Genomic DNA, 24,359 nt, shown 5'->3' with positions numbered 1-24,359 from the left:
ATTTCATTGGATAATTCAACTATTACTATTTTTTTAAACCAAAATTACATACCCAATGACGAATAATTACATAATTAAAAATCTAACTCTTCTTATTATATGCTTATCACATTCAATGACACAAATTTTGATAATAATATTAAATTCAATATGACATAATTTCTTTTTTTAAAATTACAAATTTTATCTTCAAATATGAAAAAATTGAACTCTATTATTTGATAAAAATAAATATGCATCAACAACCGAGTTAAATATTGGGTCACATTGCAATCTTTTTTTATTAAAACCGTAAATGAATCAAACATAAATGAATAAATAAATGTTTGTGTTTATTTGTTTATTTTTATAGATATTCATATTCGATTTGTGTTCATTAAAAAATTTACTCTGTTTATTTATGTTCATTCATTTAAATAATAAATTATTTGTGTTCAATTATTTTTATTCAATTAATTTAAATAAGTTTATTCATGAACATTAAACAAATATATTTCATAAATATATATAAATGAATAATTCATGAACAATAAATAAATTATAATCAAACAAATTTAAATAAATAAATCTTAAACGAACATAAATAAATTCAAACAAACCTTAAAATAAGATTAAAGTAAATAATAAATATATAATTTTATTAATATTATTATAAAATAAATAGTAAATGAATAGCAAATAAATAATAAATAAATAAATTTTAAATGAATCATAAACTAGCTTATTCTAAAATATAAATGAATTAATAAATAATTATTCGTTTAATAAGCGAATGCACAAATAATATTTAAAATTATTTGTTAAATTTAATTAATGAACATAAATAAATAAAAATTAAATATATTCTCAAACGGTTTATCAAAAACTTTATTCCTACGCACCTTACTTTTTATGAAATTATGATCACACGAACTCAATTTATAGAAAGAATCATGAAATTTTGATGTGACTTAATTGCAAACACACAATTCTAATATAATAAAATTCATTAATAAAATCAAAATTATAAGTTTAATGAGTTTATGATAATTTTTATAAAACTGAATAATAGTTTTTTTTTTATTTATTTGAGTTTGTCAATCATTAATTTAAATCGTTATAATAAAATATAATATTTTAAAGCTCATATCATATAAAAAATATTGATTTTATGTAAAACTTAGTAAATATATTTTTAAAATCTAAATTATCTTTAAATACTTAACTTAATGATCAAACAAATTTTAAGAAGTCATAAAATTAGGGTTGGACTCTAATCTTTTTCTCTTGATGTATGACTCTATCATTTTGAAACAAAAAATATCAATTAAAAGTATAAATAATATATTAATATTTATAAATTATAAAATTTTAATTTAAATAAAATTTAAATTTGATTCAATAATTTTGTAAGTTAAACGTAAATTCAAATAACTTAACAAGTAAGTTAAATTTGAGAATTTTAATATCTAATTCAAATAACTCATAAATCTAATCAAATTTTTTATATTTTTATATATTTTTTATTATTTTATCATTATATTATGTAAAAATTGATCTTATTTTTATTTAGTAAACAAGTATAATAAAAACAATCAAATAATTTAATTTTTATTTCAAATTAAATTAAAAATTAAAAATTAAAAATCAATTAAATTTAAACAATAAATTTTTTGAATCATCTTAAATTCAAAATTTTTATTATACCAACTTCTTTCGACTAGATTATAATTGTAATCCAAACTGCCGATTGACAGCTGTACAGAACAGAACCGTAGAAAAAAAAAATAAAGAAAAATAACAAGGCCCCGCAATTATCGCTTTCTCTCTCGAAGTTCAAAGAACATTTCACTGGACATGAAAAATAAATGCCCCGATGACGTCGTTGCATATGTCATCATGACTATTCCTGATCCAACGGTGTAATGATGCCACGTAGCGAATACGATTTTCGGAATTTAATTTCAAAATGAGAAACAGTAAATTATTTGACTTTTGAGGACAAGACAGAGAAATAGTTAATGATAATGATATACTTTCTTTATTCAGTCCTTTCTTCCTTATATTTTTTTCAAAATGGAAAGTAAATTGAAATTATGTCCGGACCCAGCTTTCCGATGATGCTAGAAAATGAAAATAGGGATAATTATATATATATTTAAAATAATTATGTAATCAATTATAATGTGATAGATTGATATAATATAAAAATTTTAAAATTTAAATTTTGATGTCTCAAATATTAAAATTAATTACATGAAAAACTACCTACTATATCATTAGTGAAATTTATAAATTTTATTAGTAAAATTAGAGTGTTGGCATATGATTATTAAGATTATTTAAAAATTAATAAATAATTATAATTTAAAAAAATGAAATAATAAAAATTTTGATTGTAAATTTTAAAAATTTTATTAAAAAATATATGAAATAATAAATTCTTTTTTTATTCACAAAACTGAGTTTAAATTCTTTTTTTTTTTCTCCATCGTTTTAAGTTTCAAGGAAAATTTGATAGGAAATATGGCACATGCGCTTAATTTCTTATTTATTGTTTTCACACAAATTTTTCATTTGTGGAACTCAAAAGTAATCACTTTAAAGTTTTTAAACTTTGAATTTATGATTTCATATTTATTTTGCTAAGAACTGCTTAAGAGCATTATTTAAAGTTAGTTATTCTTGAAATTAAGGTTAATTTTATCATTATATTATATAATTAACATTGAATTTATTATTAAACTTTATTATTTTTTATTAATTATTATAATTGACGGTTAATATTATAAATTGATCTAATGGATTGAGAAAGTAAAATATTAAATTAAATAATATCAAACCGAATTGTTAGCGACATCTTAAAATATTAACAAATCTACCTTAAAAGGCATATTTTAATATTAAATTCTTTATGGCATAAAGGTAAAGGAATTTCTTAAACAAAAATTTAATATTTTATTTTAAATAATCTAATTCTAATACTTTTATTTTAAATTAATTAAAATTTTAAATATTTATTTTTATCGAATTAAATCTTTATATATTTATTTTTCACTTATTTAAATTTTCGATTGAATGAAACCAATTAATTATTTTCCTCTAATAAGAGGTCAATTGATAAAAATAAATATTTAAAATTTTAATTAATTATAATAATTTAATAAAAATTTGAATAATTATTAAATTTTAATTTCAGAGTTTTTTTTTATTTAAAAAATAATGGACTTAAAATAAGTTATTTGAATAAAAGACACGTACGCATGCTGTTGAATCAAATAATAAAATGCAAAATTAAAAATTTTAAATGGATAAATATGGTCATTGACAAATAAATAAATAAATAATATATATCTTATATAAAGATAAGAACATAAGTTGTGTCATTTACAATCAAGATTGAAATTGAAAGGCCACAAAAATCCAAAAGCATAAACGTAATTTCCTTAACTAACTACCTACCCACCCACCCGATATTTTCATTCTAAAATTTTTCTAATTTCATTATTTTTTATATTTAATTACTAAATAATAAGGACAAAAAAATCATTATCATTTTGAGTTTAATTAAATATTTAAATACAAAAGCATCATCGTAAAAAACATTTTTTTTATTAAAAAGGTGGCAATTTGATTTTATGATATTTAATTTTTTGAATATTATTTATTAAAAGTAATTATATGTATTAATTTAATTAAGTATCAAATTTTAAAAATTAGATTATTGTTATTATCATATAAAGCTTTTTTTTTCATTGAATTTTGATTCAATGGTAGAAATTAAGATAGATTTATAGTCTATATTTTCAATGGATAGGAATATAAAAACATAGGTAAATGCTAAAAGGTCTAGAAGTTCAACACATGAAATTTTTTTAAAATGATTTTTTTAATAATAATAATAATAAATTTATTTGAAAAAAAAATTTCATAATTAAAATATTTTAAACTTGTAATTTTTAAAAATTTATCAATACGCATATCAATTAAATTATATTAAATTAAAATTAAAAGAAATACAGGTTTTAAAAATTTTAAAACTCAAAATTTATAAATCTTATTTTTAAAAGCAAAATTAAAGTTGAATTAGTTTGACAAAAAGTCAATAAAAATAATTATTTTGGAACGAACAAAAAATTTCTCAATACGAACATGATTCCGGACGAGTGTGGTCCCTTTAATATTAAATTTTTATAAGATAATAATAAGTCTTAAACATCATGATTGTTATATGCTCAATGACTAGGCTTTATTATAAGACAATCACTCCACGCTTCTTTAAAACCTCCCATATATATTTTTTATTTAAAGGTGAAGGATTTCTAGACTTCGCCTATCGTTTATATTTTTTTAGTATAAGAGAAACATTACGGCACGAATTTAAAATTTCTTTATTTGAATTTCGCTTCATCGTTATCGTTTGAATTAAACCAAATGATATTCTTATTTTATTATTATTATTTTTATATAAAAATTTATAATTTTAAAATAAAAATTTTAAAATTTAAAATTACTAAATATTATAAATCAATTGAATGCACATGATTGCTCATTAATAAATGCAAAAAACATAATTCAATATGTAATTTTAATGTGAAATATACATAAACAAACGAATCAAAAAGGCCAGAGATTAAAAAAAAAGAGATTAATTTCATAAGTGAAAAACCTATGTATATTGCTGTCAAAATGCCTTTAGATCATCATTTTCCTTGAAGAAAAGAACAAATCAGTACTAATTTTCTTCTCTATATGGAATTGCAGCAATTAGTCAAGGATTCTGGTAATTAACATGTATTAATTTTTTATAAAAATCTTAATTTAAAATAAAAATTATAAATATCATTATCTTAATAATATCAATGTTGTAATTGATAATGATTAAAACTTGTCGTTAATTAATGATCTACAAAAATCTCGAAGCATATCCAGCTTTAAGAAAAGGAACGAGAAAATTGGAAAAGCAGGACACAAAGACAAAGTAATGTGACACAGCGCAGCCACATTAAAAAGTGATAAAAGAAAAATAAAAAAAAAATAAAATAGATTATTCATGTATTTTTATCACATAAAATATTAAAATTTATATATTTATATAATTATTTTATATAACAATTATGTATTATAATTTATATTGATATAAAAATATAAAACATAAAATTTTTATTTTATAAATTCATTTTTAATTATTATTATAATTTTAAATTGTGTTAATTTTTTATTATTTTAAATTATCAAATTCAAAAAATAAAATAAAATACTCAATAAAATTAAAATAAAAAACCATAATTTTCCAGATGAATGAATTTTAGCCACACGACAATTTATAAACTTTTTCCCCCTAAATTTCCGATCAAAAGTCCAAGTTTTCATAGTCACAAGAGTCTGCGCACGTGTTTTTTATCCATTTCCTCTCCTAGTTTCAAATTTCAATGATCAAAACGCATGTCTCTTTCAAAGCTTAGCTAACGTTTTTGCCTAAGTATTCACGGGTCATTTAAGATTCTCTGAAGTAGATGTATTTATTTTATTTTAAATATATATAAAATATAAAAATTATCAAATCAAAATTTATTAATATTACAATAATGAGATTTTTTTTATTTTTAGTATATTTAAATTATATTTTTTATATATTTTTTCATGCTATTTATCCTATTATATTTAAAATTATACGCTTTTGTTCTAAAGAATCTTCTATTTTTTCTTTAATATTTTCTATACCCATCTTTCTCGCAACTTTCCTTTTCCTTTGTCAAAAACAAACCTTTCCAATTTTTTTTTATTTATCTATCTGCTCCTTCCACGAAATCACCTTTCTTACTAAAAAAACCAAACTTTCGTACACTTATATAAACCCCAAAACATTGTTAAATTATTTCCCATTCTCATCCATCATATCTTTACAAGGAACACTTAATCTTTTTTTTTTTTTCTTTTTTGCTTTTTGTCGTTTTGATTTCTTCAATGGATGTATTGGGCGTTCGCCAAATGAAAATCAACAAGAAGAATGCAAAAAAAAGCAATAGTAAGAAAGATATTAAAGTTGTTTACATTTCAACTCCTATGAAGGTTGAGACATGTGCCTCTCAATTTCGAGCTTTGGTGCAAGAACTCACCGGAAAAGACTCCGATGTCGCGGCCCGGTTCATGGACAACTACGACAGTTCTGAAAATTCTCCTACCAATTCCGAGGCCACGAGGGTTGTCGCTGATGATCCTATGGTTGGATTGCCTTTGGTTAATTCCAACCACGAATCCGTGTTTGAGCCATTTGATGATGTTGGACTTATGTCCGAAGGGAGTATCTTGGGGCTGTATAGTTCAAATTTGTTTTACGATCCTTCTCAGTTTGATGCTATTAGAAGCTTTGGTTCAGTTTAATTTTGTTGGCCAAATCTTTGGTTCAGTTTAATTAATTAATAATTTTATAGTCGTAGTCTTTTTTTTTTTTTAATTTTCATTAGTGCATAAGTAATATTCTATTGATATTTTTTCTTGAGGCATGATAAAATTTTGATTTTCTTAAATGAGTGGTGTGATCACTAAATATTATTTACCTCTTGATATTAATTAAATTGCTTTACTTCGTTGGTATTTGAGATTTTTAAATTTTAAATCATGATTATTGAAATTAAAATTTTGATAATTTTATGACGAATGTTAGCTATTTAATTAAATTACTCTAATCTTGGCTATTTTCTTACTTTTAAATTACTCAAAAAAAATGTATTTGCATATGCCAAATTTCAAAAACTACAGTAAAATGGAAAGAAATGACAAAAAAAAAAAAACTAAATGTTGGTTATTTGGGTAGTTTAATAAGAAATAAAAAGTTCTTTTTTGTTTTTATTTTATTTTTGTGGGTTATAAAGTATAATATCAAAATCAAAATAGTCCTTGCAAGGATTACTACCCGTTAAAGGTGAGTCATAACACTAAAATCTCTTACATTAAACTATTATATATTAGTAGTATTTATGCAAAAAATTAGGTGGAGAAAATTTGTTGCTTTAGAGAACTCTATCTATATGCCATTTGAGTTTGCTCAAATGGTAAGGGTGAAGTGGGATTTGAGGAGAGATTGGAAACTTGTTTTTATATTCAAATTTAGTAAATCTTATTCTAGATATTTGCAAATATTTAATTAAAAAAATGCGCATGTAAAATTATTGAGAATTTATCATTATTTTTTAAAAGAAATAATTTTTAATATTTAAGTATAAAGTCCGATACTCAAGTGAAGATTTTTTTTTTGTTGTTGTTAAATTAATGAAAATTACAATCAAAATTTAACTCGATCGGCATTTTTAAGAAGTGATATTTCACAAATTTAAAGTTTAAATCTTATTACTTATAATTTTTTATTTTTTTTTTTAATTGTGATTTCATTTGTAAAAAAAAAAAAATTAATGAAAAGCACTGCATTCTAGTGACATAACGGTAAAAAGGTTATAAAAAAATTAAATAATCATTTAAACTCCTAATATTTTATTATGATTTAAATATTTTTATTTTGAATCAATTGAACTCTTAAAAATTTATTTTCATTTAATTAAACCTCTATACATTTATTTTCACTCAATTAAGACATTAATTGAAAGGAAAAACCAATTTCCCTCTAAAAAAAACTCAATTGATGAAAATAAATTTTTAAAAATTTATTTAATTACAAAAAAAAAGTAATTGGATAATTATTGAATTTGAGTTTAATGGGCTTTTAAACCCATTTTCCAATTCCAATTTTCAAAATTTCCATCCAAACCTCAACAAGTGCAAATTAACTAAAGTTTAGAACAAAAGTTAGCCCAAGACAATAAGGTCCGGCCAAGAAACTCACGTGCGCTTGTGAATTGGATTACCCATATCAAGCTGAAAAAGAAGATCAAGCCCAAATTGCCCACAAGTCTAAACCAACACGTTGAATCTTTTGAAATTTGAATTTTAATGTACATAAAGGATTTGTAAATTATAATAGCAAAAATAAAAAAGAATTACTATTTTTATTATTTATGATTAAATTAAATTTATGATGAAAGTTCAAGTTAGATAATTAGGAGTTTTGTTTAATTTTATATATTGATTTAGTGATTTATTTGTTTAATTGTTTATTAGTTTCTTATTTCCAAATACGACAAAGATTATTTAACTATTTTTTATACATATGATAAAGATTATTCAACATCTTGAAATAATTTTATTTTATTTGGAATTTATCTAATTTATTTAAGATATTAACTGTTATTTATATATTGGTAGACAGAATTATAAGTATTGCAAATCAAACTTTAATATTGCGAGAATTAATTATTAAAAAAATAAATAATCATTTGAGTTAAATTTATATATTTTTAATGTATTATTTTTAAAATAAATTCTTAAACTCTAATTAATGAAGTGTTTCTTTGATGTAAAGATTTTTTTTTTGTTTTGATAATGCTAAGTCATTTTTTGAGCTTAATTTATTTTTTAGTAATTTTAAAAAAGAATATAATTTCACCTTAATTTAATGTATTTAAAATATTATTTTTGAACTACTCTCATAAAAATTTAATTTTTAATTAAAGAATGAATTTCTTTCCTCATTTGTCAAAATAATTTAACTGATAAATAATATAATTTTATAAAGAAATAAGAGTGGAATTTGTGTTATTTTTCTCTAATTAAAAAAAAAAAAAACAGAAGTAAATAAAGCGGAAGAAACGGGTTGGTGAGAGACAGGGAAAGTCATAACTAATTAAACTCAACAAAAGTCACCTAAGTGAAAACAGCTTCACCAAATCAACACTCTAACCCAAATCCCCAAACAAAAAAAAAAAAGACAAAATCCTTTTACTCTTCTCTTTCTCTTTCTATTTTTTTTTTCTTTTAATTTATCAAAATATAAAATTTATGATCTCTTTTAAACCTTCATTTTCCATTTAATGGATCTGCCATTTTCCCTTCTCTCTTGAAAAGAGATCTTTTTTTTTTTTTTTTATTGATATAACTTAAATCCCCTTTTGAGTTTCTGAGATTTTTTTTTTTTTTTTACTTTCTGGGAAAATAAAGAAGAGAAAGAAAAATGAAGGTACCTTGTTGTTCAGTATGCCAAACGCGGTACAACGAGGAAGAGAGAGTTCCTTTGTTGCTTCAATGTGGCCATGGGTTTTGCAAAGAGTGTCTTTCCAGGATGTTCTCTGCTTCACCCGATACTTCCTTGCCTTGTCCCCGATGCCGCCACGTGTCCCTTGTGGGTAACTCGGTTCAGGCTTTGAAGAAGAACTATGGGATTTTGGCTCTTCTTAACTCGAATCCCCAATCAGCTGGGTCCAACTCGAGGAACGACTTTGATTGCGATTACACGGATGACGAAGAAGATGATGAAGAGAGGGAGGATGATGATGAAAATGGGGATTTTTTTGATGACTTGGCGGCTGGTCGGAATCACCACGCTTCGAGTTCCGGTGGTGGTGCCGCCGGATGCGGCCCGGTGATTGAACTGACAGCTCATCCGGAAGTAAAGTTGGTTAGGAAGATGGAAGGGAAAGGGGAAGGGAAAGGAGAAAGAGCCGGGGTGGAAACGTGGGCGGCGGTGATTAGTGGGGCCCATGGCGGTGGGGGAGGAGGAAGGCGGTGTAAGCATAAGGTGGCGGTGAAGAAAGTGGGGGCTATGGAAGGCATGGATGGGGAATGGGTACAGGGTCAACTTGAGAGCTTGAGGCGTGCATCAATGTGGTGTAGGAATGTTTGTACTTTCCATGGAGTTCTTAGGTTGGAAGAAGTTAGTTTGGGGATTGTTATGGATAGATGCCATGGGTCGATTCAATCTGCAATGATGAACAATGAAGGGAGACTTACTTTGGAGCAAGTTCTAAGGTTTTGTTGTTATTTTAAATTTTGGCCCCCTTTTTTTGTTTAATGATTTATTGGTACTTCCATTGGTGTTCATTGTGTGAAATGTTGTTACTTCTGTTGGCTTCGGTATCTGGGGTTGTGCATCTTATTCTCTTTTTGCAAAAAAAAGGTTTGATAGGTTGCTAGTAGACTAGGGCAAAACGTGCTAGATTTGATCTGTTTTCGGGTGGTATTCTTCATCTTATTCAGAATGTTGGTTTTGGTGGATTTGGGAAGATGGGAGCAAAACTTGATGTTTTATGCTTATTTTCCTTTTGTTGATGCTTGAGAAGTTGCTGCAATTTGTTGTGTTGTTTAGTGAAAATTCTGACTTGCTAGGTGTAGTGAATTCTTGTTGCCTTGTATGAAGTAGATTAAGAAATTGCGATTCCATGGGAAATGGTTGAAAAAAAATGTTTCTTACATTGGAGATTTATGAATATTGAATATAACTTTGTGCTTTAGTTTTATTGGGTTTGATTGTAGGGTGATCAATCTATTTCATGGAAGCTAAGACTGTGTGGTAACCTTTGATATCTAAAATATGTAACTTTTCTAATGTATATGTGCAGATAGCTAATGAATAGAACATTTTAACTTTAACCTCTTAATGGAAATTCCTAGTCAAGCGGTTAATGGAAATTCCAAGTCAATGTGCTTGTTGATTGACATATTTGGTATGAGCATTCTTCTATTCCTTTTATGCAAAAGCCTCATAGTGGAGTGATACATTCATCTTGAACTAGGGTAATCTATATGGTATTAGTAGATATTATTTCAAATTACTTCTGGTAACAAGTTGGTAATGCCTATGATCCATTTGTCATGATTACCATGCGAGTGTTGAAGGATCAATATCATGTGAGTTTGTTGCAAGTACATTCCAATCTGATTATGAATGTCAAATGGGGCAAATGCGAAGTTAGGAGTAACCAAGTCTTGGTATATGTTTTGTTTCCCCCCACCCCAAAAAAAATGTTGCCTTTTGCAAGGATTCCAAACAAATGTGTTCAAGGAATGTTATACATTTATTGAAAAGAATTGAGTGCTATTTGGTTTTGTTGGTTTTGATCGGTGATATTGGCCGGGGACATTGCTGAAGCAAGATGATTTCATGATTAAACTTTTCTTAAGATTGGGATCATTTTACAGTTAGATATGTGGAGGAAAATATTTTCCAGGACTTAAGTAGCATTAGTGTTTTGAATGTGACAAATTTTGCATGATCCACTATATGAAACTGGTACATGCGTTCATTTATTATATAACACCCAAATTTACTTTTCACTGCTGTAATTAATATAAGAGCTACTAATGCAGGTATGTCTTTAGTCATTTTGTCTTATCAAAGGGAATGCAGTTATTATTTGCATTAAGCAAGGAGAAGATATAGTGATGTGTAACCTTGATTCTGCTGAGCAAGAAAGGCCCATTTTCATTTCAGATTGCAAAATATCACTGGGCATTTATCAAAAGTGCTAGGCCTTAGAAATAGCTTTATATATGTTTGGTAAAACAGGAGAAACCCAAGACTTTTTTGAGGGAACATTTTTCTTTGTGAAAATGGTAAAAAATTGCTAAAAGTCGATTTGAATCTTACTAAGAAATGCAAGTGCAAAAAAGTTCAAGAAGATAGTAAGAGGTATCATTAATATTATATGTTGAATTCTATGTATTGATACTATGAATGAATTTTAATGTATGCATTGTTACTGACTGTAGACAACACTAATGCAACATTATTGTGCATGTGAAAGATATATGTGGCAGTTTATCTTTTCCCTTCCCCCCCACCCCCTGACCTTTTCATGTTTTTATGCTTAAAATTTCTTAAATTTTGGTATTAGATTTACTTGTTATAGCTATCAAGTGTCATGCACTTTTCCATTCTGTATAAATATTTTTTTTCCCCATTTTGATCTAAGCTTATTTCAGGTTTGAGGCTGTTTGCAATTTAAATCTTATTGATGGGGTTCTTAAAAATCACATCAAGTTTTTTCTGTTTTACCAAAGCTATGCCTGTCTTTAACTTATTTAACCACTTGGATAATTAGCTATTACTATGTAGCTGTAATTTTTTCTAAATGTGGTGATTATTTGCCAAATGTAGATATGGAGCAGACATTGCACGAGGGGTAGCAGAACTTCATGCAGCAGGTGTTGTTTGTATGAATATAAAACCATCTAATCTTCTTTTGGATGCAAGTGGTAATGCTGTTGTTTCTGATTATGGACTTGCTGCAATTCTGAAGAAACCTGCTTGCCGAAAAGCTCGAACAGAATGTGATTCCTCAAAGATTCATTCATGCATGGATTGCACAATGCTCAGCCCACATTACACTGCCCCAGAGGCATGGGAGCCAGTAAAGAAGTCACTGAATCTGTTCTGGAATGATGCAATAGGCATATCTGCAGAATCAGATGCCTGGAGTTTTGGCTGTACGTTGGTGGAAATGTGCACTGGTTCTATTCCGTATGTGGAGCAACCCATTTTTTCATATGTTAATTTTCTATATCTTTTTCTCTGTCTATGTGTTTGAACATTTTGATTAATGATACGGTTTTGTTGTAACACAAGCTGAAATTCTTTATGCAGTTGGGCTGGTTTGAGTGCAGATGAAATATATCGAGCTGTTGTTAAGGCTCAGAAATTGCCTCCACAATATGCGAGTGTAGTTGGTGTTGGATTACCAAGGGAGTTGTGGAAGATGATTGGTGAGTGCCTGCAGTTCAAGCCAGCGAAAAGACCAACATTTAATGCAATGTTAGCAATATTCCTCCGTCATTTGCGAGAGATACCACGCAGCCCCCCTGCAAGCCCTGATAAGTAAGGAAAAGATTTTGGTTGTTACCCCTACTTAACTTCTTCTATTGTTGTTTGTAATACCTAGATAAGAGCTAATGCTTCCCTTAGAAACAGCTGATGCTTTTAGATTAGGTATTCTTTTGTGTGTTCATCAATGTTAGGAGAGACAGAGTTACAGTTAAAAATTGGTTCCTAGCATTTAATATTATTGGTGAATGTGCAGTGGCATTGCCAAATTTCCTGGATCAAATGCAGTGGAGCCACAAGCCATGTCTGATTTGCAGGTTTTACCCGATAATCCTAACCATCTGCATCGACTTGTTTCTGAGGGAGATGTGGATGGTGTGAGGTTAGTGCACTTCATCTCAGACATATTTTTAGTTCTCTTTTACAAGAACCTTATGCTTCTTATCTTATTTTCCGTGTCCTTTTTCTTTGTTTGTGCAGTGATTTTCTTTCTAAGGCTTCATCTGGAAATAGTGGCAGCTCAATTTCTTCACTTTTAGAAGCAAAAAATGCTGATGGGCAAACTGCTCTTCACTTGGCCTGTAGACGAGGTAGTGCTGAACTTGTTGAGGCAATATTGGAGTATGCAGAGGCAAATGTGGATGTTTTGGACAAGGACGGGGATCCCCCACTTGTTTTTGCTTTAGCAGCTGGGTCCCCAGAATGTGTCCTTGCTCTTGTTAGGAGAGGTGCTGATGTTCGATCCAGGCTGAAGGAAGGCTTTGGTCCGTCTGTTGCCCATGTTTGTGCCTACCATGGTCAACCTGACTGCATGCACGTAGGTCTTATGTCAATCTGATATATATGGTTGCTCTTTCTTGCTTCTTCCCTACCGTTTGAGTTATCTGGTTTTTGTCTTTTTTCTCTAAATGTCTGACAGGAGTTGCTATTGGCGGGAGCTGACCCTAATGCAGTGGATGATGAAGGTGAATCTGTGCTTCATAGAGCTGTGGCCAAGAAATATACAGACTGCGCTCTTGTCATATTGGAAAATGGAGGCTGTAGATCAATGGCTGTTTTGAATTCAAAAAATCTGACGTATGTACTATGCTGCTCCTCACCTGAATGCTTAGTTGTTTTTCCTTTTGTCTATTTCTTTATCCATATGAATAGTAGCACACTGAAATACATATTTTTTTTCTTTGTTTTCCCTTTTTGAGAGATGGAAATGGTAAATGAAGCAGCTTGTATGTGAATCTAGAACTCTGTAAACTGAATCTGTGATTTAACTTCAGAATCTGTCATTTAACTTCATGATAAATAACCTGCTTGATTAACTTTAGGTTACAAATAAGCCGCATCTGTTTTATTTTCTTATTTTTTTAATGTATACTTGTTGCTATTTTTTTATAGCACTTGTTTTCTTTTCTTTATAAACCCATAGCAATTATTATATGTTACCTGCTTGGTTATTCATAAATTTGAGTGATGAATTTGTGAACATATCTAGATAAGATAACCTTGAACTTATCAGTTACCATTGATATGTTTAATAGTCTACTCGTGCAAGGACAGATAACTGGTCAACAATCTATCTTCTCCATTATGTTGGAGATAGATGCATGCATTGCCATTAGGCTTGCATTATATTATTGTGCCTTTGGTGTCTGTATGTGAATCTAGTTTTCTATTGGTATATGCGTTTATTTCAAAACTTGTTTGTGATTGAAACATTACTTTATTGATATACGTACTAGTTGCTTGTGGGGTTTGGTTTAGGGTACAAGGCTTGAGAAGACTGGGATTACTGCACACCTAAATGTAAATATTCATTGAAAGTGATTCCTTGAGAAAGCAAACAGAGCTTTAGGAATGATTTGATCCTTTCATCTACTGGATTAGTGGTTAAATATTAATTTATCACTGCTTTGACTTTCATTCTCTCTCTCTCTCTCTCTTTTTTCTTCATTCTTTTTTGGTTAGTAAACATAACTTTTCCTCAAGTAAAAAATGGAATATTTGAAATAGACTAACTCATTTCAACCTTTCTAACATGCTTGCTGTCGGTGTAGATTACCTACTTTTCTTTAGAATATATGACTGCAATAAGTTCTTGACATTTAATTTTTCATTCTATATCCTGCCACTTAATGATTCATATGTTGATTCCTTCTTATCAGACCATTGCATTTGTGTGTGGCAACATGGAATGTAGCTGTTGTCAAAAGGTGGGTGGAGGTTGCATCCCTCGAAGAAATTGCTGAAGCAATAGATATTCCCAGTCCTGTTGGTACTGCTTTGTGCATGGCGGCTGCACTAAAGAAAGATCACGAAATAGGTATTGCAGAACTCTTTGATTGTCTTCTTTTAAGTAAATGGACAGAATTTTCACTCTTAGAAGTTGTCTCTATTCAATTCTTCAATTTTCATCTATTATTCTTTACAATGCTTTTAGTTAGAGCTAGGTGATGTTATTTAAGCTGTGTGCTGTGACATCTTCTATGAATTGCTAAACAGGATTAGGTATGATAATACTTCCTTAAAAGGCATTATATGGCATTTCGTATGGTCATTGAATTGGAGGCTTGGATTTGGGATTTTATTATTTGTTATGAAATATGGGATTTTGTTGTTCAGGAATAGAATTGTAATAATTGCATGAACTTACTATGTTGGCTGTACGCTGCACTAGGATTTTCTATGTGGTTTTCCTTTTTGTCCAAGATTTTCTAGGAGTTTATGTTATTGTGCTTTTTCTTGTTACTTTTTAACTTGTTTACCAGCTGGTTTCCTGTCTGGAATCCTATTTCTATTTGGTTACTGAATAGTATTCGATTCTTTATAATGCCTATTTGATCTTTTTCTCTCAGGGATTTTTAACAAATATTTTGTTCAATTAAAGTATAGATGCTGAAGAATATGTTATGACATATGCTTCCCCTTCTTCTTTCTTGTTATACTCTCTAATACTGCAGCAATTCTTGGGATACCAGTTACAACACTGTTATCACATCCTTAGTCTCTTTTGTGGTCTCAGTTGGATGGTTTTCCGTATATCTTTAAGTCATTAAACCTTGATCTTTGTTTCTGGCAAACCACAACTTACTAAACCCTTCAGCCACCTTTGTTACCACCCTTCAAGGCCTATTATAATGCCTTTGTTTTCTTTATTTTTTCTTGGCAATGTTGTGTCCATTTTTTAACAATATGAATTTTTATTATCCAGTAGTGATAGTTTGATTCGTTCATAAAACTGCTTGTAGAGGGTAGGGAATTGGTGCGACTATTGCTTGCAGCTGGGGCTGATCCCACTGCCCAAGATGCTCAACATGGGAGAACAGCATTGCATACTGCTGCTATGGCTAATGATGTTGAATTGGTAAAAGTAAGCTAAATAACTTCCTTTCTGCGAGGAACACTTATTTGTTCTTTTTTGGTCAGTAATTTGATTCCTTTTAATGCATCAATGCCAATGTCAACACTTATTTAGCTTGACATTGGTTTATACAATTTCTAATTGCAAACTGGTGAACAGATAATTCTTGATGCTGGAGTGGATGTGAACATCAGAAATGTACATAATACAACACCCCTACATGTAGCTTTGGCAAGAGGGGCAACATCATGTGTTGGGTTACTTTTATCTGCTGGGGCGGATTGTAATTTGCAGGTTTCTACCTCCATTACCAAAAAATCTTTGCCATGGAATGCTTTTGCATGTATTTTCCCAAATAAAGTAAATGGATTATGGACCTTTTATTTGGAAGCAAATTAGTATTTGTTGATCTAGGATTCAATTGTATTGGGAGTTTGTGTTTTCTTTTAGTCAATTGTTTGGGGTTCGTATATCAGATCTATTTTTTCTGTTATCTTGGTCTAAAAATGGTTTGGTCTAAATTATAACAAGTAACTCTTTTAATTGAAGAGCAATGCAAAGCTTCCATGAAAACAAAGAATTGGGTTCTTTGCGATTTAAATAAACATAGTTCTTTGATTCATAGCCAATAATATACAGACACAGAAAACCATCTATAAATAAATTGAAATATTAGGCATGAAATGTGGCTAAATTAATTGTCTAATCTTTCTATTAGACATTTAATTGGAAATGCAATGTGTTGGAGAAATACATGGCAAATGATGCTGAGAATTTGATGTAGAATAGAGTGTGCTTATTTTTTGTGTGGCAAGAGCATATTTTTGCACGTTTATCTGCTGGTTATTAGTATACAATATTGTTGAGGAGAGTGAACAGAGTGTTAAAATATGAGATACTTTGGAAAGTATCGCTTCTTGCAGTTTGTGGTGGGTCAGCGTTGGGACAATAGGAGGTTTTAAGGTTTAGGGTTACAAAATGGTGATTTAAGATTAATGGTTGAATTAGGGTTTGAATTGATTCAAATTGAGGGCAAACTTGTGATAAACACGAGGTTAAGTTTTAAATGCATAATTGGCAGTAATTGGCTGGAAAACTTGTGCAATGTTTATGGTCTTGGAATATGAATATTATAAAGGGGGATTAAATTTGGATTTGTACAGAGAAGTTAAGAAAGTTTTTGCTGTGCTTTTAAAATTTACCCTTTCTGAAATTGCTCGAGAATGAAAGCTTTTGAAGTTGGGGAATTTGTTAAAGTAAAAATTGTTGTAAGAATTGATGGGTTACAATTTTGCATTAAATTTGATAAATTGACACTTCCTTTTAGTCAGTTAAAGATATGTGAAGAAAATTTGTAATTTGAGACCAGAGGAATCATACCTAGAAAAGAATTTTTGTTCAGACCAAAAGAATTTTTTGTTTATTGACCCTTGGTTCAGGCATTGGCATGCAAAGAATATAACTTTGATTTACCAAAATTATAGATATGCAAAAAAGAAAAAAAATCTGAAATATTTTTACAAGTTTCAAATAGTTTGCCACTTTATATAATTCTTGAGTTTATGGAGAATTTCAAACCACAGGAAGCATGAGCTATTAGTTGGCTTTGGTTTGATCAGGTTGAAAAAGTCTTTAAGTTAAGACTGTTCTATTAGTTCATACCTGACACAAGATATCAGCATAGATCTTGTACTTTTGCTCAGTGATTGTCAGTCATGGTTACATGCTTGACATAATACATGTACTTCTTTGGTTTTCCATTATATTTGGAAGATTAAAACCCCATGCTGGTTTGTTTTCAAGTGTTTGATATGTCTCCAACATGGTTACGAGAGGAAAAATTAAGAGTTGGAGCAATGTAGTATGAAAGGAAGGAACAATCATGCATCTAATATTTTCATCTTTAATGCAGTAATTTAAAACTCTTATTCAGATGATGCATATGGTTGATTTAATAAGTCTACCAAGTGGTCAGTCAATCCTGATTGCTTTTCCAATATGATGGTTTATGATTGCTTTTCCAATATGATGGTTTATGTTAAAATAAACATAAGATTAAAAAAATTGCAATTACAGTTTAAGATTGAAAAAAAGGAGAAATGGGACAGTAAAGGCATAAGTTTCCAATATATGTCCAAGAGGGCTATGTTAGGAAAAATTAAGAATATGAGTGACATTGCATGAGCAATTTTTTATTTCTTGCAGTCCACTTATGCTAGTGTCTTATCACCAGGGTGATGAAGGTGATAATGCTTTCCATATAGCAGCGGATACTGCAAAAATGATACGTGAAAATCTTGAATGGCTAATTGTTATGCTGAGAAATCCTGATGCTGCCATTGAAGTTAGAAATCACAGGTCGGTTCCAGTTAATTGCTATCAATTTCTTTTGTTCATAAAACTATTCATGTCTTTTTCTTTGGTTTCATTTGTCTTTTAGCAGTACATTTTACACTGGAGAACCTGTTTGTTGTATCTTTAGGTTACTAATATGGTTTCAATACATATGATGACAGTGGTAAGACATTACGTGACTTTTTGGAGGCACTTCCCCGTGAATGGATTTCTGAAGATCTAATGGAGGCACTAACAAATAGGGGAGTTCATTTGTCTCCTACAATGTAAGGAGAAGGTTTACATCATTGTGCATTCATTCACATTATCAATTTATTTTGTATATACATTTTATGACAAGTCTTGAGTTTTTGATCTTATTCAGATTTGAAGTGGGTGATTGGGTGAAGTTCCGAAGAAGAATCACTGCACCTACATATGGGTGGCAAGGTGCAAGACATAAAAGTGTTGGCTTTGTGCAAAATGTGGTGGATAGAGACAGTCTTATTGTGTCATTTTGTTCTGGAGAGGCTCGTGTATTGGTAAATGAAGTTGTAAAAGTGATTCCTCTGGATAGAGGGCAGCACGTTAAGCTAAGAGCAGACATCAAAGAGCCAAGGTTTGGATTAGTTTATTTTCTAATTTATAGTATGCAGTTTCTTTGGTCTTTAAATATCCTAGGACTGGTATATGGAGGTGCTTAAGCCTTACTGTTTTCCATTTATTACCTGGTATGGGAACTTTGCAAACTCTTGACAAATATGGTGTTTACTTTAAAGGTGCATGCTATTGCCTAGTGTTTCAAAACCAGTTAAAATCATTTTTAATCGCATGTTTAATCTTAGGATATTTTGAACTTATTTTCAAGTAGGACGATAATAATACTTATGATCCTTTTAATCATCATATTACAAGAAATTAGTATAAATGTATTATATATAAGTGGATATTGGTGAAGATATTCCCCTGAATAAAAGGTAATTAATGTCACTATAATGTCTCAATTATTTACCTTCGTTATCTCTTGCCATAGGTTTGGTATCTATGCCCTATGAAGTCTCTTATGTTGCTACATGCGTATTTTATTCTTAAAAGGCAATAGTAAATAATAATGAAAACCTTCTGCATAATAGCTGGTAAATTTGCCAACCATAGTGTGGTCTGATGGTATGGTGCTGGACTCTTAGTTCACGTGATCAGAGTTCAATCCCTGACTGCTTCAAATATCCACAAAGAAAAAAATTGTATAAATACCCGAAAATTGATAGGAGTTGATGCACCTCTCTACTTTTTGGTTGTTGTGGAGAGTTCAATGAATTACCTTACCCCTAATAAAACTTTTGGATGCCTGGTTTCATATATTGTATTTTTGGTTCCATAGGCAGAACTTGGTCGTTGTACAGGATGCTATTGATTTTCTGCTCTGTAAAAGTAGCGTTGTATACCCCCCTTAACTCATTTTTACTCTTTGTTTGCTACCTGTCAAAAAGAAAAGGTAAAAGAGAAAAGAGTTCATGCTTCTCAGTCTTTACAATGCTTATACGAGAGATATGAAGCCATTGTCGCTTTTCCTGAGATTCATGCTCTTTATCCTACAGTTGGTCTGATTCTATACATTAGAGGCCAGTGGAATATACTTTTAATCCACGCTTGACGTTATACTTCTGCCTTTTGTATGCTTGCAATCCTTTAACTGAATTGACTGGTTTGATCTTTTAACTAGTTTGTCTTTTTTCAGGTTAGTTTGATTTGATAAATAGATTTGTTCCTATCTCCAGGTTTGGCTGGCGTGGTCAATCACGTGACAGCATTGGAACTGTCTTATGCGTTGACGATGATGGGATTTTGCGTGTTGGCTTTCCTGGAGCTTCTAGAGGATGGAAAGCTGATCCTGCAGAAATGGAAAGAGTTGAAGAATTCAAGGTTGGGGATTGGGTTCGTATTCGTCCAACTCTTACAATGGCAAAGCATGGATTAGGATCTGTGACACCTGGGAGCATCGGTATAGTATATTGCATTAGACCGGATAGTAGTCTATTGTTGGACTTGAGCTATCTTCCAAATCCCTGGCATTGTGAACCAGAGGAGGTTGAACCTGTTACTCCATTCAGGGTATATGAGAGACTAAAAACTCTTTATCGATGGTGTTGATAAAGCTTTTCTAGTACTTTTTTTTCTTTAATTTTTACTTATTTTCATACAAAGAAAAAGTAATCTATTGTTTAATTTTATAGATTGGTGACCGGGTGTGTGTGAAGCGATCTGTTGCTGAACCACGATATGCTTGGGGTGGTGAGACCCATCATAGTGTTGGAAGAATTAGCGAGATAGAGACTGATGGGCTTCTTATGATTGAAATACCAAATCGACCAATCCCATGGCAGGCTGATCCCTCTGACATGGAAAAGGTTGAGGATTTCAAGGTAATTACCTGCCCTTTTCTTGATGTAGTTGTTGGACTATTCATTGAGGGTTTTTTTTTGTTGGGAGTGGGGGTTGGGCAGACGCATGAGGGTTTTAATGATCTTCTGTATATTTCCATTAAGTGCAGGTTGGAGATTGGGTTCGAGTAAAAGCTTCAGTATCCTCCCCAAAATATGGATGGGAGGATATCACACGCAACAGCATTGGTGTAATTCACAGCTTAGAGGACGATGGTGATATGGGTATTGCTTTCTGCTTCAGAAGCAAGCCATTTCGTTGCTCTGTGACTGATGTAGAGAAAGTCCCCCCTTTTGAAGTGGGACAAGAGGTTCATGTGATGCCATCTGTCAGCCAGCCACGACTTGGATGGTCAAATGAAACTCTGGCAACTGTTGGAAAAATTGTGAGAATCGACATGGATGGAGCTTTGAATGTAAGCATGCTGCTCATCTTTGGGCACAACATTTTATGCTATTTTTGTTCTTTCCATTTCTTTCTTTTTGTCTGAAAGCAAGTAACCTGGTCTCATGTGATTAGATTCCTTCATTCTTGAGGTTTCTTTTTTTGTTTTTTTTCCCTATTGAATTGATTTGGATGGCTCTTCTGGGAAAATGTTGGAGCACTATCTCTTTTGTTACGATGTTTTCATTGTATCACTGTTGGGGGATGCATCGTTTAATACTGACTTTTCTATTAATTCATTTGTTCATTCATTGAATTGCTGTAATGGAGTGGTTTTCTTTGTGTTCTGCAGGTGAGGGTTGCTGGCAGGCTTAGTTTGTGGAAAGTTTCCCCTGGAGATGCAGAAAGGCTTTCAGGATTTGAAGTTGGTGATTGGGTGCGTTCAAAGCTGAGCCTTGGCACTAGACCGAGTTATGACTGGAATACTATTGGGAAAGAGAGTTTAGCAGTAGTGCATAGCGTTCAGGATACTGGATATTTAGAATTGGCTTGCTGCTTCCGGAAAGGGAGGTGGATTACCCATTTCTCAGATGTAGAAAAGGTTCCAAGCTATAAAGTCGGGCAACAGGTTCGGTTTCGAGCTGGATTAGTTGAGCCAAGGTGGGGCTGGAGAGGGACTCAATCTGATTCACGGGGCATTATTACTAGTGTTCATGCTGATGGAGAATTGAGAGTTGCTTTCTTGGGTTTGCCAGGGATGTGGAGAGGAGATCCTGCTGATCTTGAAATAGTGCAGATGTTTGAAGTGGGAGAGTGGGTGCAATTGAGGGAAAATGCCAGCAATTGGAAATCTATTGGACCTGGTAGTATTGGTGTAGTACAAGGAATAGGGTATGAAGGAGATGAATGGGATGGAAGCACCTTTGTTGCATTTTGCGGGGAGCAGGAGAGATGGGTGGGGCCTGCTCCCCATCTTGAAAGAGTGGACAGACTCACCGTAGGACAGAAGGTGAAAGTGAAGCTCTCTGTGAAGCAGCCAAGATATGGGTGGTCAGGTCATAGCCATACAAGTGTTGGAACAATAGCAGCAATTGATGCTGATGGAAAGCTGAGAATATACACTCCTGTTGGCTCCAAAACTTGGATGCTAGACCCATCAGAAGTGGAGTTGGTTGAGGAACAGGAACTTTGCATCGGAGACTGGGTTAAGGTTCGGTCATCAGTTTCAATCCCAACTCACCACTGGGGCGAGGTAACTCATTCGAGCATCGGGGTAGTGCATCGAATGGAAAATGGAGACTTATGGGTTGCATTCTGCTTTATGGAAAGGCTATGGCTTTGTAAGGCTTGGGAGATGGAAAAGGTTAGGCCATTTAAAGTTGGTGACAAGGTGAGGATACGACAGGGGCTTGTAACACCTAGGTGGGATTGGGGAATGGAGACACATGCCAGCAAAGGGCAGGTGGTTGGGGTTGATGCAAATGGAAAATTAAGGATTGAGTTTCAGTGGAGGGAAGGTAGACCATGGGTTGGAGATCCTACTGATATTGTTCTCGATGACAGCTCTTCCGGTACAACCAGCAAGTCATAAATTATACCTTGCATTGCATTTCAAGTCCATTCCCGAAGCCTGGGGAATCGGGGTTCTAGCCTCTCCACTCAATTAGAGAAGCAAGGGAGGTACGTTTCCACTGCATTCTGTAGACATACTTGCTCGAAACTCTTATCATGACTGACATGGACGAGTCAGTTACAGGATTATTTATTGTTAATAAGTACAGAGATGGATATAGAGCATGAGAAGAAACTGGCTTGCCTCACTGTTAATTATAGGAAATACAAGAGCAGCCATGGAAAAAAATGAAACTAGCTATAGGCTTGTATCTCATAGATGATGATGTTGGTAGTTGATAAACTGCTGAGGTATATATATAGATTCACTATGGTCCACTGATATGTTATTTTGTACAAATTGAACCTACCCTACAATCATTCAGAGCTGTTACTAGTTTTTGAGTAGTATTTAGAGCTCAAAATCTGTTTTGTCAGATAAGCAACACTCCCACAAATAGCCAAAGAACGAAGCTGGTTAATGTCTCTGATCTTTTCTTCTGATTCTTAGTTAAAAGTTGGGCTATCTGCTGTTTTCTTATACGAAATATGGGACCAATGTGGCAGGGTTTTAAATTCTAGCATCCTGAGCATTTTACTTAAACAATAATTATACTTACTACATCTTCTTTTCTTTTTTTTTTTTTTTCTTCTTTCCCTTTTACTTGCTACCACAACTTTGCTCAAAAAGTTTGGTATAAATTTCGTCCCTTCTGCACCTGAACTTTTGGTTCGGAGTTAATACTTGATTGTCTCAAAGAATAAGGTTGGATATGATAATTTTAAATATGATACGAAAATAATATATGAAAGTAATATGATTTAAAATTTTAATAAAGTCGGTATATCGTGTACAGTTTAGTAAAAAAAAAAATGTTTGGTGTGCTATTATGAATTGTGATATAATAATTTTTATATTTTACATTTGTTAGATATAAAAATTGAAATAAACAGATCTAGGTATACAAATTATCATATTTATGTAATGTTTGATCTCTTCAAATAAAAAACATTTCAACTCACTAAACTGTAAAAATAAAAATAAAAAATTTGAAATTGAATCCTCTCTATAAATCTTAAAGGGATTTTACTAAGGAGTGGATTAATAACATTTTTTAAGATTACTATGAAAACTAATATTTTCATCAATGCATCAAAATTCATAAATAAAATTATCATTTTTAATTATGTACTAGAGTAACTATGATCTGGAAATCAATCCAGGGCAAGTGTTCGAGATGAAGGTTTGTAGTATACAGCTTTCTCTCTATAATTTTATAAAAAAAATTGTTCTCAAGACTTTAACCCGTGTCCTTTCAAAGGAATTAAGTAACCTTAAAGTATGTGCATGCATGAGTTAGCAAAATCCAATTTTTAAGCGGTATATTTCAATAAAATTTTCAATTTATATATCATGAATAATTAAAAGTGATCCATTAGTTCATCACGAGTTAAAAAATTAATATTTATATAATTTTTCACATTGAACAGAAATAGTATACTATATTATTATATATTAGAAAATTTTGTACGTTTTTGTGAGAGCAAATTTTTTTATTAAAATGAGTGGATATTTTTGAATAAAATTTGAAAATAATTTATATT

General features: G+C 30.8%; 2 protein-coding genes across 3 annotated transcripts; both read left to right on the top strand.

Moving 5' to 3' along the window:
• Positions 1–5,812: 5,812 nt before the first annotated feature.
• LOC111296615 (sigma factor binding protein 1, chloroplastic-like) lies at positions 5,813–6,412 on the top strand. Its single transcript, XM_022891012.2, has one exon. The coding sequence runs from the start codon at positions 5,947–5,949 to the stop codon at positions 6,361–6,363; it is 417 nt and encodes a 138-aa protein (XP_022746747.1). The 5' UTR covers positions 5,813–5,946; the 3' UTR covers positions 6,364–6,412.
• Positions 6,413–8,734: 2,322 nt separating this feature from the next.
• LOC111296739 (E3 ubiquitin-protein ligase KEG-like) lies at positions 8,735–23,099 on the top strand. 2 transcript variants are annotated; one of them, XM_022891182.2, is made up of 17 exons: positions 8,771–9,837; positions 11,966–12,012; positions 12,108–12,328; positions 12,452–12,682; positions 12,885–13,010; positions 13,109–13,445; positions 13,548–13,705; positions 14,788–14,945; positions 15,871–15,992; positions 16,143–16,277; positions 18,217–18,341; positions 18,500–18,604; positions 18,703–18,936; positions 20,096–20,429; positions 20,552–20,740; positions 20,869–21,174; positions 21,496–23,099. In XM_022891182.2, the coding sequence occupies exons 2-17, from the start codon at positions 12,004–12,006 to the stop codon at positions 22,732–22,734; spliced, it is 4,029 nt and encodes a 1,342-aa protein (XP_022746917.2). In that variant the 5' UTR covers positions 8,771–9,837; positions 11,966–12,003; the 3' UTR covers positions 22,735–23,099. The 2 variants fall into 2 exon arrangements, with proteins under 2 accessions (XP_022746915.2, XP_022746917.2); XM_022891180.2 differs by having other exon boundaries at positions 8,735–9,837; positions 11,966–12,328.
• Positions 23,100–24,359: the final 1,260 nt, after the last annotated feature.

The sequence above is a fragment of the Durio zibethinus genome, chromosome 12 (genome assembly GCF_047325235.1).
Source record: "Durio zibethinus cultivar Kanyao isolate XHJ-2024 chromosome 12, ASM4732523v1, whole genome shotgun sequence".
Lineage (NCBI taxonomy): Eukaryota > Viridiplantae > Streptophyta > Magnoliopsida > Malvales > Malvaceae > Durio > Durio zibethinus.
The sequence above is the reverse complement of the archived record's forward strand: the minus strand, read 5'-3'. Positions and strand labels throughout refer to the sequence as shown.